A 15,615-nucleotide genomic window follows, 5' to 3' on the forward strand; every position below is an offset into this window, starting at 1 on the left:
GCCTGTGAACATTTTTACAGCCTGCGAAGCCATCAGCACAAGATAAGGATATGGTCTATGATGATTTCCGTTGGTTCTGATACCTGCCATAGAGATATCATCATACTTGTTTCTCGAACACAATGTCATGCCCAGGAGATGTAGTAAACACCTCGGTCTGTTACAGCCGAAGGAGAGATACATAAGCTCAACTTCGCACAGTACCAGCCTGCGTTTATTGAAAGAACTGGGTCTGGATGAGGTATTGTGAACAGAGATCTCTGCTTCATTCACTTCACATGTTGAGACGATTTAAAGAGTGTCGAATTTAGAGGTATCGAATTTTAAATTGAAACAGAACAACGAAATCTCAAATTCATTGGGTAATCTTTAATAATTTTCTGTAGAACTATTCATGACATTTAAAGATTTTCCCTTTCAAATGTTGGCTACAACCGCGCCGTAATTCCGGCCGTCTGCAAACACCAATTTTGTAAATCTTGCTGGTGAATTTCGGTCGATTTTTCTTGAATAACTTTAGTTGGCTAAATTTGGACTTCCAATGCCTCAATCGAAGCTGGTTTATCCACAGACAAAAGTCCAAATGTGTGATATCACGCGATTTTGGTGTCTAACGCACTGGTCCAAGACGAGAGATAAATTGCTCACCGAAACCACGGCACAGTAAATCAATTGCTTCTGTACGGCACGGGCTGTATGGCAAATAGCGCCGTCCACCGTCTTGTTTGGGGAACCAAATGTTGTGGAGATAACGGGCTTCAATTTCCGGTATCAAAAAGTGGTTTATCATGACGCGATAGCTTTCGCCATTCACTGTTACATTGGCGTCAGCCTCGTCTTTGAAGAAATATGTGCCGATGATTCCTTCTGCACATAGGCCGCACCAAACGGTTGTTTGGTGATTTTCAACAGATGTCATGGCTGTTCTTGAATGACGTCAGGTTGCTCTTCAGCCCAAATATAGCAATTTTGCTAGCCATTAATCCGAAAATGGGCCTCATCGCTGAACAACCGTAAGTTGGCCTGAGCGCGCGATGAACACTTTTCACAGAGCGTCGATTTTCGTAATACAATTCTAAGGTTTTTAAACGTTGTCAGTGAACACTGAAAAAAAAACTATGTATTTAGTTTGCCGGTAGTCACGCGAGATCTGTTGAAAAACCCCAATTGGAAAAAGTACCTCCAATCTGATCACCTTTTGTATGGGAAGCACACATTTAGGCCCACAATAGCGCCAAGCGCCTACTTGCATTCCATCATGAAATTGATGGCCTCCTCCGCCCGTATAGTACAAAGCGAAAATGTTCAAAGAAATAGGAAGCCTAAAAAATTTAAAACAAATAAAAATAGAATAGAAAACTACCGCCCTTCTGCGCTTTACACACCCTTGCACCTGCCTTCGAACGATATTGTGAATATTGGCTCCCAGCTTTTTTTGTTGTTGTTGACTCCTTCTTTTTCTGTATATGATTTTTGTACTTCGCTTTAATTCGCCAAAAAGGCTCTGCGACTCTGCAATTTTTGCTACTTATTTACCAGTATTTTTGCTGCGTACCACCACGGCACTTCCTCACTCACTCCATTCGCTTGCCCCATTCGAATTACCAAGTGTAGAATGTTGTTTTTTTTTTTTTTTTTTGCGGTGGCCACTTGCTGCATTCAACGCACTTCAAAAGTCTGTTGCTCCTCTTGCAGCTGCGTTATTGGATGGCTGTTTATTTAGTCCAAGCCACACACAGGCGTCTGGCTCCTCTGGCTGCTTTCGCTGGACGAACTTACATATTTACTGGGGCATGCAAATATTAATAATTTTCAAAGAAATTGAGAGAAATTAAGTAGCGCGAATTTCGCAAAATTAAATATAGATTTGCATGTGGCACACACTGAATGTAGCCACTTAACGAAATAATGAAAGCGAGAAGACCTTGGCACTCATTTTTCGAGTGGGCATTTAAATTATGAATGCTTGGCTAATGCGAAAAAGTTGAGCGCTTCAATTGGATTTCGCAACAAAAAGTTTAATTGAAATTCTTTAAGATTCATGCGCCTACGCTGCCACCTAAAAGCACCTTGGACATATAAAGTTTTATTGTGCCTCCACTCCAACCTAGGTATAACAGTTTTTAAAAAACTTATTTAAATTTACTCTTCACATCTCCCCACTTTCGTTTTCTATGCGTATATATAGTAGGAGGCTGCAATAAATATTTTTAAACTCATTTTTGCTTAGCCTCTGCTGCCAATTTACACGCTGACCTCCAATCCATAAATTCATTTGGAGCCGATTGCCGTGACAGTCATATCACTCCAGGGAGCAATACAAAGGGATTTTCCACTTTTCCATTCTGCATGCTGTTATCTTTCATTTGGGTCTGTTTTGAGTTTACCACTTTTTTCTTCTTAATTTTGTTTTCTTTCTTCTTCTTTGACCTCCGAATGTTGTATCGCTGCGTGTTTCGTTCTTCGTTTTCCAGCTGCCTTATCGTATTGTCACATCCGCTTCGGCGTTAGTGTTGCTTTTGTCTGGCTGTAAGTTCTTTTTCATATATGCCAGTAGGAAAGTGGAAGCAAATATTTACTATTTTAAATTTGATTTTGAACTACAGAAACTCGGTAAAAAAGGCATGTTTTAAAGGTTTCTTTTTGCGATACATTTAGTGGTAGGTTATTCAGCCAATCTCCAATATGCCACATACAGATGCTGACGGTCTTTCAGCTATCTTGTTCAAGCCTTGTACGACGTTTTCAGACATCGGTGTCCCCTTGGCCGTCGTTAAAGGGAAACTACACAATTTCTTTCTTGAAAAAGCGCAAGACAGATGGAGGTATGTCTCATCGTGCGCTATTTCGAAAACACTATGGCCTCGATACGACAGAAACAGAACACTTGAGGTGCTGGGAATCACCCGCCATTCAACTTCCAAACTCATTGTGGTGTTCACTGGTCACTGGGTGATCGGTAGGCTCATGCGGAGAAGCTTGGAGTTCCATACAACCCCTATTGCAGAAGCTGCAGGGAAAGATACTGTTGAGCACTTTCTCTGCAAATGTGCGGCTCTGACAGCTAGGCGCTTGAGATTAGTTAGCGTGCCCTTTGGGGATGGCTTGAAGAAATTTTCCAGCCTAGATCCCTTTTCTCTCTTCCACTACATCAACAGCACTGGATGGCTGTAGACGGTTTTTTTCTTTTAATCTTTTCACAGGTGGTGGTCCACATTATGGTATCAAAACGTCACGTAAGTGCTACTTGAAGTGTACCTGTGGTACTCTTGCCATCATATCTACCTACCTACGACGTTGGCAATTCCCCTTGATATTTTCTTTAACAAATCTTTATATAAAGGCACTTTCTTACATCAATAAAAATTTACAATCATCACTTTTTGTTTTTAAAGCGGAAGAAAAAATTATGCTCGCAATTATAGGCCGATTTCCAAGCTATCAAACATCTCTAAACTGTTGGAATGCAGTGTAAAGAACAAAATTTATTTTGCGGTTAAGTCTTTGGTTAACCCAAACCAACATGGTTTTGTACTGACCGCTGGTTTTTAGTTTTCCCAAGTGATCCAAATTGATTGCATTTATACACCTGTTCTCTAAAACATTTGACAAAGTGTCGCACAAGATTCCAATAAATTTGCTTCTTGGGTTTTCAGTTCACCTTTCTGTTCGCAACCTAAAAAAAAAATGCTCACCGGCAAGAAACTTCGCTCGAATGAAGAGGTTATCGCGGAAACTGAGGCCACTTTTGAGGCGAAAGATAAATCGTTCCACAAAAATGCTATTGAAATGTTAGAGCGGCACTGAAATTATTGCGTTGTTTTTGATGGAAATCACGTTTATAAATAAATCAGCACCAACACCGATTACAATGTCAGCCTTGAAATCCAACGTAGAATCTCTCTTGCCAACAACTGCTGCTTTGGACTAAGTAGGCAATTAAGTAGTGAAGTCCTCTCTCAACGAACAAAACTAACTCTATAAAGCTCTCACCATGCCCATCCTAAAGTATGGCTCAGAAGCTTGGACGATCACAACACCCGATGAAGCGTCCCTTGGAGTGTTTGAAAGAAAGATTCTGCGTTAGCGACGGAGAATATCACAGGCAATGGATCAACAAGTTGTTTGAGCTTTACGACGACATAGACATAGCGCAGCGAATACAGGGTTTGATTGAAAAGTAATGAGCCTTCACGCGCGGAGCGTCTGCCAAGCGATCAACCGAATCAGCTGGTGGGGGAAAATGATCGTTGGACCTTCCCCTTCCACTAGAAACCGGTCCCAGTTCGCTGGCAACAGCGGTGCAGTCAACATCGCTCCGCGCGTGAAAGCTGCCGCGTTTCCAGTGCTTCCATGAGGTATAAACTCCTTGTGGACGATGCCTCGAGAGTCGAAAAAGATGATAAGCATTGGTTTTGACCTTGGATTTCGACATGCACGACGGTCAATGTTCAAAAATTCACGAACCCGGTTCACATCTTCGTCTGTTTGCGTCGTCGAAGGCCTTCCAGATCGCTGTTCGTCTTCCCGGCCTTCCTTGAACAACTTATGCCACCGTTATACCTGGGCACTGGACAGAGATTGGTCCCCGTAAGCCTCCTTGAGTAGCCCAATGGTTTCGGTACTCGTTTTGTTTAGCTTTACGCAAAATTTGATCGAGTAACGTTGCTCCAACGACCGCTGCTTTTTCGCCACTGCAAAATCCTAACACACTTGTAAAACAGCGCGGGAAGGCTCATTACTTTTCAATCAAACCCTGTAAAGATCCAGTGGCTTCGTTGGCTAGGTCATGTCGTCCGAATGGATACAAACGCTCAGGCTCTGAAAGTATTCGATGCGGTACCAGCTGGTGGTAAAAGAGTAAGAGGAAGGACTCCTTAGCATTGGAAAATCAGGTGGAGAAGGACTTGGTTTTACTTGGTGAATCCAACTAGCGCCGGTTAGTACGCGAAAGAAACGATTGACGCGCTTTGTTAAACTCGGCCAAAATCGCGTATGTGGTTATCGCGCCAATCAGCAAGAAGAAGAAGAATATTAATTACTCGAGAATCTCCAGAAAATAGAAGGGCAGTCCTTTCACTTTCATTTATTTTTAATGTTGTTAGTGGCATCGTTGACTGTCCAGTTCTACTTGAGCGGATAAGCTGTAATGTTCCATTACTTACATTCTTTGTTGGTTTTTTGACGAGCTCATCTTCTTTTTAGTAGTGGGCGTCTTGATATGGTTCCACATATGGGGGGATCTACAGTTTTAAGGAGTTTTACTAGGAGCATGACAGAAATACACTCGGAGGTTTGCCATTGCCTGATCACTGCTGGACGCGTGTTCTATCATTTTACGTGCCCACAGCTAGTTTCGAACCCGAAAACTACAGAGTGGTAGACGCGCTCCAATCAAATCGGCTACACCGGGTTTCATATAGTAATCCATTAATTGATGAATATTTTCCCAAATTTTCATTTTAATTGAATTAAAAGTTGAGCGATGACAGTAAATCTCCGGAGGCGTTTCGAAAACAGGTCCTTTTGCGGTGTATGTCAACTCACAACAGAAACATCGGAATCAAAAAGCTCAGAATGCATTTTTTAAATAAGTGATATTCCTGGCAGCATTTTTTTTCAGTTTTCAAATTTTTAGTAACTGCCAAAACACCGATTTTCGGCAAGTTTGTTACTGGGAAAAATTTCTCAACCTGCGACCCGGTACATAGATTATGGGAGTAGAGTTATGGTGCATTTTTTTAGTTTTTATTTATCAAGTAATCTAAACATTTAGATGACATTGCCAATTGAAAATAAACAAACTATTTAAGAAAAACATCATAATAAGAAAAACATCATTATATTGCGCCTAGTCGGAACATGGGCGGAAATAAATGTTCTCCAACGATTTCTGTAAGTCGCTTTGTGTCTGATTGGGTTTCAGGTGGCGGTGCAAGGACTCTCGTGGGAGTTTGTGCGTAACCAAGTTTGACCTGGTGAATTCCATTGAAAATCCATTTTGGCAACTTAATCGTCTTCTCTACGGGGAGTAGGTCCAATACAATTCCATTTTCGTTCTTTTCTTGGAGATTGTTCTCGGCCAAAAGCTAAGTAGTTCTAAGGCATTTGTTCACAAACGTTTGAAGACGTCGACTTATGTGGTCCGACACAAGCCAGGTCTTCAGAACCACATAGGAGGCCCGAATTATGGCGTATATGGATTTCAAAGTTGAGAAATTTCAGGAAAATGCTTTAAAGTCGCACAAAAACCCGACCCGGAGCAAAGGGCGCTTAAATAGTTATAACTTCGACAATTTATCTCGCAACGACTTGAAATGTTGACACAATAATCTCGAGAACATTATGTTTTCGTTAAAAAATGTAATATAGAAAAAGTATAATTATCTTAGTCGCTCCTCTTTAAATACAAAATTAAGCATCCAATATTGCTTTTGAAGAACTTTTACTAAATGAATTAAAAAAAAAAGGGTTTTAAATGATAGAAATCTTTGTTTTGACCCTTATGCGCAGTTTTGTTTGTCTGTTTGTCCACTGCAGCTGTCCAATTCACAAGTGTCAAATATGATTGTCGGACGACGCCATTTTCAATAATTGTGAGTCTTCCGAAAGGGTGATTAATTTTACGCCACCTTGTATATTGTTTAGCGGGTTGTTTGTTTCACTCTGAATTTAATTGAAAGCTTGCTGTACTCGATGAGCCAACTTGGCTAATCAGTAGCTAAATTTATGTTCGACGTCATTTTTGTTCTCTATGTTCTCCAGTTCCGAGAGGGTTATCCACGTATTTTATTACGAAATTTTAACTTCATTACTTTAACTGTACTCCTAGTCTGCAGTCCGAAATAACAGTAATACATTAGTAGCATAGATAACAAGAATCTGAATCCGAGTTGGTGAACGTCTTCTAGTAGGTGTACGAGTATGGGCGACGTGATGTGTTGGTGTGAGAAAATACGCACCCCTATGGGTGTGCGTATCATTGACCGCTTTGGAAGGCATTTCACTTTCTGAACTAAAGTAATCGCCATAACTAACAAATGTGTTATTAACTTTTTCGCAACTCGAGCTACTTAAATACATACATACATTTGCTTACATCCGTGCTCGAAATAATAGCAGCGTGAGATAGTGCAGAGAATTGACTATTTAAATATTATTTTACATATATATTACAAAATTTTACATCTATATTATAAAAAACAGATTTTTCTATTTCTTTTATTATTTTTATTTTTTTTATTCTTTTTATTTTTTTTATTCTTTTTTATTATTTTTTATTTTTTATATTTTTAATTTTTTTATGCTTCTCTAATTTTTATTATTATTATTTTGTTTTTTAATTTTTTTTATTTTATCTTTTTTTTAAATTTTTTTATTTTATCTTATTTTTTATCTTATTTTTTTTTTTTAATTTTTTTTATGTTTTTGTATACAAGTATAGTTCGTACTGCGACAAAAACTATATAACTCAAAGTTTCAAACTTTGCTCAGATTATATTAAAAAACTTTAACAAATTGTCAAAAAAAATTTCAGAATTTTTATTAGTCAGAACTTATTTTGTTGTCAGAACTTTTTTGGAGTTTGGTTATGCAGTTTTATAGCGCACTGAAGTTTGGTATTATAACAAATGCTTCAAATTTACATTTTATTCTATCAAAACTCATTGGCCTATTAACCTACAAACTCTAAATTTTTCTACAAACTCTCATTAAAAAACTTGAAATTTTCGAAGTTTTTTAAATTTTGTACTAAGTTTGAAACCTTGAACTATAAATTTTGCCTCCATCGACCTAAATATACTCCTGGTTGTCATCTTCTAGATATGTGGATCTATCGGGGTAACGTGTGTCAGTGCATTAAGAGTCTTCCAATGTTACGAACGGAATGTACCCACCGTTATTGCACAGTCTGATCTTTGTATTCTGCCAAGTAATTTTTTTATTGTAATTTCTTCCTAGAGTTTTCCGCCAAAAAACTGATCCGTATGATAAAATTAGTGGCCTAATCGCCTTATACTTACAGCCATAAAGTATACTTACGTTGAAGACCTACGTCTATGCCTGCAAGCCGCTTTCCATATCGGCTCTTCAATCTTCAGTTTCTAACTAAGTTTGGAGTCCAAGATTACTCTTACGAACTGTGCGCTAGACGAAATAGGGAAAGTTTGCCCGTTAGTTAGTGGTAAAGTAATATTGGGTACTTTGTATTTGGTGGTAAAAACCATGAGTTCTGTTTTACGTAGTTTCAAAGACTCCACCTCTCGTAGCCAAAGAGTCGAGCCCACCTCACAAGTGTTAGGACACAGTCTTGATGCCAATACCCCCGCAGCATCAGCGTACGCCACCCCTTTAACTCCACCTCTATTAAGTTTATTCATTTTCACGGATGGCTCCACGACCCAGCACGGTTCCGGCTCTGGTGTCTACGTGAAGTCCAGCCGGACAAAACTACACTTTGCTCTTGAAATGCACGCACCTGTGTTTCAAGCAGAGTTGCGCTATTCAAGAAGTAATGAACTTTGTTCCAGGGAACAGATGAAGAGGCAAATCTGTAGGTGTCTGCAGCGACAGCAAAGCTGCGCTCATGACCTGAGACAAACCTCCAACCACTTCAAGGGTAGTTGAGTCCTATAAGTCCAAGCTGAACTATGTTGGTAGACATAATATCCTGATACTAACACGGGGCCCGTGACACGTGGGTATCGCGCGTAACGAGACCTTTGACTCTTTAGCTGGGAGAGCCCTTCCTGAGGCCAATTTCTTTGGCCCGCAGCCCGTTCCACCTCTCCCTTCTGCAGGTATCAAAGCCACGGTTGGCAAACAGGTTACTTCAACCCAAAAGCGAGCTTGGTAAGCTGAGAGAGAGGCTGCAGATGGACAAAACTGATGTTACCTATCATGTCCGACCGACTGTCGCAGATCCTCTTGTCATTAGCAGAAGAGACTGTAGGCAGCTAAGTGGACTGATGACAGGCCACTTTCTATGGGCAAAGCACATGGACAAGGTAGGCATCATATTAGACAGTGCATTCTGCGCAGCATGTGGAGAGTAGGATGAGACGGCGGACCAGTTTCTGTGCACTTTTCTGCGGCATGGATGTGTTAAGAGTCACCTTAGCTCCTTGTCACCACAAGATCTACTCAAATTTCTTCGGAGGTCGAGTAGATTTAAAGAAAATTAAAAAGGAAATCCGAGTGCAATACAATGGACTTAATGTTGCTTGGGTGCTGTACTTGCTAGTTTGTCCCGACAAAAAAAAAAGTTTAATCAAGATTTTGTTTATCACGTATAACCAAATAAGTGGAGATAATGCCCCTCCCTCGTAGTTATGTTGACATTTTCCATATTAGCTTTGATGATCCTGGTTTCTAGCGTAGAAATGACCCAACTCCTAACGTAATTGTCCACCTTTAAGTCTATCAACGCCCGAAGGATGGCATCAGTACTAACGTTATTAAAGGCGCCTTCGAAGAATGCTGCCTATCGAAGAATATCGCCATGGTATGTTGTTGTTTTCTTAATGAGCCCTCCATTGTTCGAATTACCTCGTGAGGCGCTGTCGTCGTAGATTTGACTTTGAGGTATACCAGAATTCTCCATAGAACTTCTAAGTTGTATGTTCACAGCTCACAAAAAAAATTCTACCCAAATTTTTTTTCTCAATTTTGACTATTTTTCATCGAAATCTCACACTTTTTAATAAGAATTAAAAAAATGGATACGCAGGCTTATAACCCATTAAATTCTACTGAAACGTAGTACAAGTTTGCAGTTACTACAAATTTCCGTCAATTTTTAATAATTTTTTTTCCCTTGGCAATGTTGCGCATTTTCTCCACATAAAGAATAAACCACACTTTTTTTTTGAATGGAGAAAATGCGCATTACCGTCCGGGGAAGAAATTTATTAAAAATCATGGAGAATTTTCAGCCACGTAAAACTTGCACTTTATTATACTAAAATTTAATGGACTGTAAAACTGCATGCTCAATTTTTTTTTTTTCAAAATACTGAATAAAAATTTTGATGAAAATTGCTCTATCTTTTATAAATCTTGTACAAAATTTGAAACTTGTTTCCATGTGGTTTTTATTTTAGCATGAACTATGATTTTATAAAAAATGATTGAAATTAAATAATAAGTAAATAAAATAAGAAAACTTGTCAAAAGATTTAGATGCTAAATTTTTTTCGCGTGCTGTATCATTCCATTTTTTTTTTCTTGCGCTTTGCCGAACTTACTTCATTTGGTAGTACTTTCGGCTGCCGTACAGCTCATATATGAGTTCATTTTATAGTTAACAGAAAGCGCAACTTCTTTGCGAGCAAAAATCGGACTTCGCATCGTTTTTATTTTGCTTCAATGTATTTTAATTTTCCACCACCCGCTGTCATTTTGGTGCTGAGCGGCTTTGTTGTCCCCTTCGCCTAGGCGGAGGTAAATTGATTTCGACTTTAGATTTATAACGATTGCCTAACTAATGATAGCACATTCGTTCTGCCTGACAACAGCTTAATGGCCTAACGACAACAAAGTAGGCAGCTGCCGCCCATCTCCTTTTATTTTTACTTTTTTTCCTGTGCTTTTGCAAAAACACTTAAAATAAATTTCCATGTTTCTTACTTAATTTTATGTAGCTACTTAATTCATGGGATTTGCATAGAAACCAGACCGCTTTGTTGGACTGCTCAGAACAAAAAAAAAATATACTTCTTGCAAAATTTTAATTCCACACTTCTGTTTTATTTCGCATTTTATTTGCCATTGTATTTATAAACCATTTTTATTGCTGTTTACTTTTTTTTTTTTATATTTTCATTTTGATTTTAATTTTCAGGATTGGGCGATACGCAGTGAGGAGCAAAGTTTGATGATTGAACGCGTCCTTGTGCTGATACGAAACGTGCTTCAAGTACCAGCCAACCCGGAGGCGGAATGTCGTGCCGATAACGATGCCAGTCTGCATGACCAGGTTATCTGGGCGCTGCATCAATCGGGCCTCCTGGATTTGGTGTTGTTCGTGGTGTCATCGCCGGATGAGCATCAGTTTCATTTGCACGGCTTAGAGATTTTGTGTCTGCTTTATCGCGAACAAGTGAGTATGCCATGAGGAGGTTAAAATGAAGTTGAAAGATTGTTGCGTTGTTCGATGACAGTCACTAAGGGGTAGACGGTGTATGGAGTCGTGCAAAGAGTTTGACACTAAAGAGTTGCAAATAACAAAAGAAGTTGGGTGAAGCCAGGTAACGAGAGTGGTGCAGATGCTGAGTGATGTGGATACTGAGTGTGGCGGAGATATTGAGACTAGTGGGGATATGGAAGTTGGGGTAGAAATTGAGAATGGCTGGAAATCATTTAATAATGTTGAAGTACGGCGAGTGTTGTCATAAAATATGCTGGCTGTGCAGTTTTTCATCTTCAAGTCAAATTAAATTCCGAACTAAATAAGACTTAAAATGCTTAGAAACGAAGTTAAGCCTTAAGTAGCAACAGTATAAGTGAAGTGAGTGGTACTGTTATGCTAGGGTCACCACATATTGATAAGTGCTGACAATTTTTTTTTTTCGAATTTATTTGCTTTCTTTATAACAAAAACCATTTTTTTTTGTTATTGATTTGCTGTTTTTGCACTGCGACCTGAAGAGATCTATTGTGCAGCCATGTAGCCTACTCAAACAGTTTTAGGCTGTTAATAAATCCTAAAACTGCTGTAGGCTTAATTTCTACCAGGAGGTTTGTAGCTATAGCCCCATTTCCCAGGTAATTTGGTGTGCGTCGTGCCACTGCGGGCAGTCGCATAGAACGTGTTCTGCTGTTTCTTGTGCCTCTTTGCAGAGTCTACAAGAATTGCCCTCTATCGCACCTATCTTTTTCATGTGGCAATTAAGTTTACAGTGTCCTGTTAGTAGTTCAGTGTAAAGTTGTATGCCCTTTCGGCTTAGGTTAAGTATTGCTTCTGCCTTTATCCTTTCTCGATCTATGAGACTTTTCGACTGCCGCATGCCTGATTGGGCTCTCCAGTAGTCGATTAGGCCTCGTTGTTCCTGTTCTCGTAGAAAGCCACTTCTGATGCTGTTATTTACACCGCAGAATGGTTCAGGCCCTATGAAGAGAGTGTCTGCCCCCTTTTGCGCTAAAGTGACCGCAATTTCATTCCTTCGTGGCCCTTATGTCCCGGAACCCACACCAAGGTAACTGCGGAACCCACATCAAGGTAACAGAGTTTATTGGTGATAGGATGTTGAGGGTTTTAAAGCATTCCCAGACCAACCTTGATTGGAATGAAAAGCTATCCAGCGATTTTAGAGCTGCTTGACTTTCAGAGAGAATGTTAATATTGGCATCGTGCGTGCCTCTCCGTAGACATTCTCTGGCACACAGCTCTAAGACGTGGACCTCCACCTGGAAAATGGAAGTGGTTTTTCTCATTGCCATTGATTTTTTGAAATGTGGTCCGACAATTCCAGCGCCGGCACTACCGTCCTCCATTTTGAACCCATCAGTAAACCACACCTGTGCGCTCTGTTTTAGGGATATTTCATTGTTTCTCCACGCTGAGCGGTCACTAATGACCACTTTGAATTTCTTGTAGAATTCTAGTTTCACTTCCATCTTGTCGTGGACTGTCAGGCACGGAGAGTTCAGGATTGAACCCAGAATGTCAGACATGTCTTGTAAGATTGCCTTCTTTCAGATGGAATAGATTAGGAAGCCTTAGAGCTGCACTGACTGCCGACCCTTTGGCTACAAGATAGAGTGGAATGAGTCCAGTTACCATTCCTAAAACCGCTGTGGGGCATGTTCGCATTGCTTCCGTTAAGCTCAGACAGTCTATTGTGTATAACTTGTCAATTGTTATCTGAGTCCTAGTTTGGTCTACTTTTGGCCACCATACCAGAGGAGATCGTTGTCTATTATTGTCTTCAAAGACCGTGCCATCATCTTTGACCGCAGTTTTGTTTTGTATAAGCCTTGAGGCGGAAAAATTATCAAAATTCTACGAAAATTTTGTGTCATCTCAAACTTGCACTTTATTAGACTAAAATTTAGAGGGCTACAAAACCGTGTACTCAATTTTTTTTTTCAGAAATTCTGATTAAAAAATTTGAAATATTGATGGAAATGGGTAGATTTCTTTTTTCTATGGCTTTTGTAATAAAAAAAATAATTAAAATTAATTTAAAAACTCTCACTTTATGTCTCTTTAAGTACCAAAATGAGCAATGCACAGAAGGTTAGGTTAGGTTAGCCAGGTTGTTTGACTAAGACAAGACTCGTGTTGGTCCTAAGACTCATTGTGATACCTGCAATTGATTTCCATCCTTTAACTAAGTTGTTTAATCCACTTAGATCTGTTTAAGTAGGTAAATAGTCCCTCCCATGGAGACGCTGCAAATTTCCCAGGTGCTCAAGGACTTAATCGCCAATATATTTGTTTTAAAGTCCACGACATTTAAGATTCAGTTTTTGCCAGATGGCTTTGGAGATCCTACAGTTCGTAGTCAGAGACTAGCTTCTATTGGTTTCCGCGATTATGCTCAAGTCAGAGTTCGTTTAGAGGAATGCTAATGTTCTATATCCCTCGCTGAAGGTTAAGCGCAGAGCTTTTCCTTGCACACTCATCCGCTCTTTCATTCCCCTCCACTCCAGAATGCGCGGAGACCCAACAAAATGGGGTGTGCGTTGAGAAAACTTGTGTGCGGTCATCGGCTTTGGGAAAACTCTGTTATTTTTCTGATTTTCCATACGTAACCCTTTTGCATCACCGCTCGAAATGCGCGATGTAATTGAAATACCTTGCGTTCATAATACCTTCCGTTGGCTTTTACTTAAGACTTTTACTCCTTGTTCTAAAGAAAAAGAATGTTACAAAATTAGCAAAATTAATATATTTATTTTCTTCAAACTTCAACGAAAAAATGATTCATTCCGGATTATTCCGTTCATGGTGATAAGAGAGAGTTTTTATTCGCGGATTATTTCGTCGAATGATGCAAAAGGGTTAAGGGATAATGAAAAATTACTGTCATCTAATACGGACAGATTTGCCCTGTTTTTACAAATTTTTGGACGCGCAAGCAATGAAGTATCAGTGATCCTAAAATCCCGGTTGATATTTTCTTTCAATAGAAGCTTTCGTACAAGTACTCAAAAAATACTATTGTACAAAAACTAAAAGTTTATGCAGGTTTGAAGTAAACAAAAATTAAGGAAATGTTCTTCCAAAATTCGACGTTTTTTTTATCAAAAGCCGAGCGAAAACCAACCTGAACTGAACTTTTGTGGCGGTAGCCGAAAATTGGTCATTCTTTATGAATTATTACTCGATGTTGGTTCAAGGTTTTGAGTACTGATTTACCAAACATCAAATATTTAAATAATTATTTACTAAGTAACTCCACAATTGCGCATACTTGTTCACTTTGTCATGGCCTATCCAGGGCCACTTTAAAAGTCTCATTACCTAAAAATTTGCTTCAATTAATTTAAGCACTTTTTCATTTGCACCGCAACATTTCCGCTTGCAGCTGCTGACCATCAGCATGCGGCATCCTTTATCATTAGCTAATTCCACTTTGTGGCGCGCTAAAACACCTCGTCCAGCCATCACGAATTCCTAAACTATATGCATTTCCAAAGTTATCCGCGTCGTCGTGTTGTGATCGCTCTTAAACCGTTTCAGCCATCAACTTTTCAATTAAATCCTGCTGAGCGACGCATAACTTTGCACACTGATAGCTTTAACACTAACCAGTAAAACGCGTCTGCACCTCATGCGTTGCCAGCTGCATATAATTGCGAACGTAACGCAGATTTCTTGCTGCAGCTTGAAACCATCACACTTACGCAGCATCAACTAAGCTGCCACCTCGTACCTTTACACTATCCTGCAGCTGCATGGTGCGTGTGTCTTATTGTATATACAATATTTGTATATTTTTCCCTATTTTCCTGCACCTCCTCCAGCTCCTCTTCCTTCGCCTTCTCAACTCTTATGACTGCACATAGCTGCCATAAAATACTGCGTGTGCAACTGACGTTAATTTCCTATTTAACAGACAGCCGAATCCCTGGCGGATGCATCGTTACAACGCAGCATCACCGAGAAGCAACGCGATGAACAGGAATTGTTGGCAGCCCGCCGTCGTGAACGTCAACGGTATCAAACAAAACCGCCTACAGTGCGCCATTCACGTTTCGGCGGCACGTATGTAATACGGAATATGAAATCCGTGTCGGATCGCGACATCATTTGCCATCAGCCGTTGGAACGTGTTATGTCGATTGATTTTGATCGTGAGAAGAATCAGCAGAAGCGTTCATTTCGCCACGTTAAGGAGGAGATAGAGCTGACACGCCGCAGTGCATTCTCAGTGCGGTGAGTAAAAAATACAAACAAAAAACAAAAAATCCAAACAAGAAAAATTAAAACGGTAGAAATGAATAAGCGCCGCAAAACGACAGAAAATTCAATTAAGTGCGCTCTTATATTGCCACAAATGTATTTGAATAGCAATTTTTGTTTTTTTGCGGTGAAATTTTTCTTCCTAGTTTGTAAAAGGTGTTTCGTTTTAGAGGCGTGAGAAGCGAAATATCAATACATTGTTA

General features: G+C 39.6%; 1 protein-coding gene across 1 annotated transcript in view; it reads left to right on the forward strand.

Moving 5' to 3' along the window:
• The window catches only part of LOC128855461 (protein timeless homolog), a 163,465-nt gene that overhangs the window by 15,830 nt on the left and 132,020 nt on the right, over positions 1 to 15,615 (forward strand). Inside the window, exons 3-4 of the mRNA XM_054090387.1 lie at positions 10,844 to 11,101; positions 15,066 to 15,385. Coding sequence (XP_053946362.1) covers positions 10,844 to 11,101; positions 15,066 to 15,385 — 578 coding nt within the window. The remainder of the gene's footprint in view (positions 1 to 10,843; positions 11,102 to 15,065; positions 15,386 to 15,615) is intronic.

The sequence above is a fragment of the Anastrepha ludens genome, chromosome 2 (assembly GCF_028408465.1).
Source record: "Anastrepha ludens isolate Willacy chromosome 2, idAnaLude1.1, whole genome shotgun sequence".
NCBI classification, from domain to species: domain Eukaryota; kingdom Metazoa; phylum Arthropoda; class Insecta; order Diptera; family Tephritidae; genus Anastrepha; species Anastrepha ludens.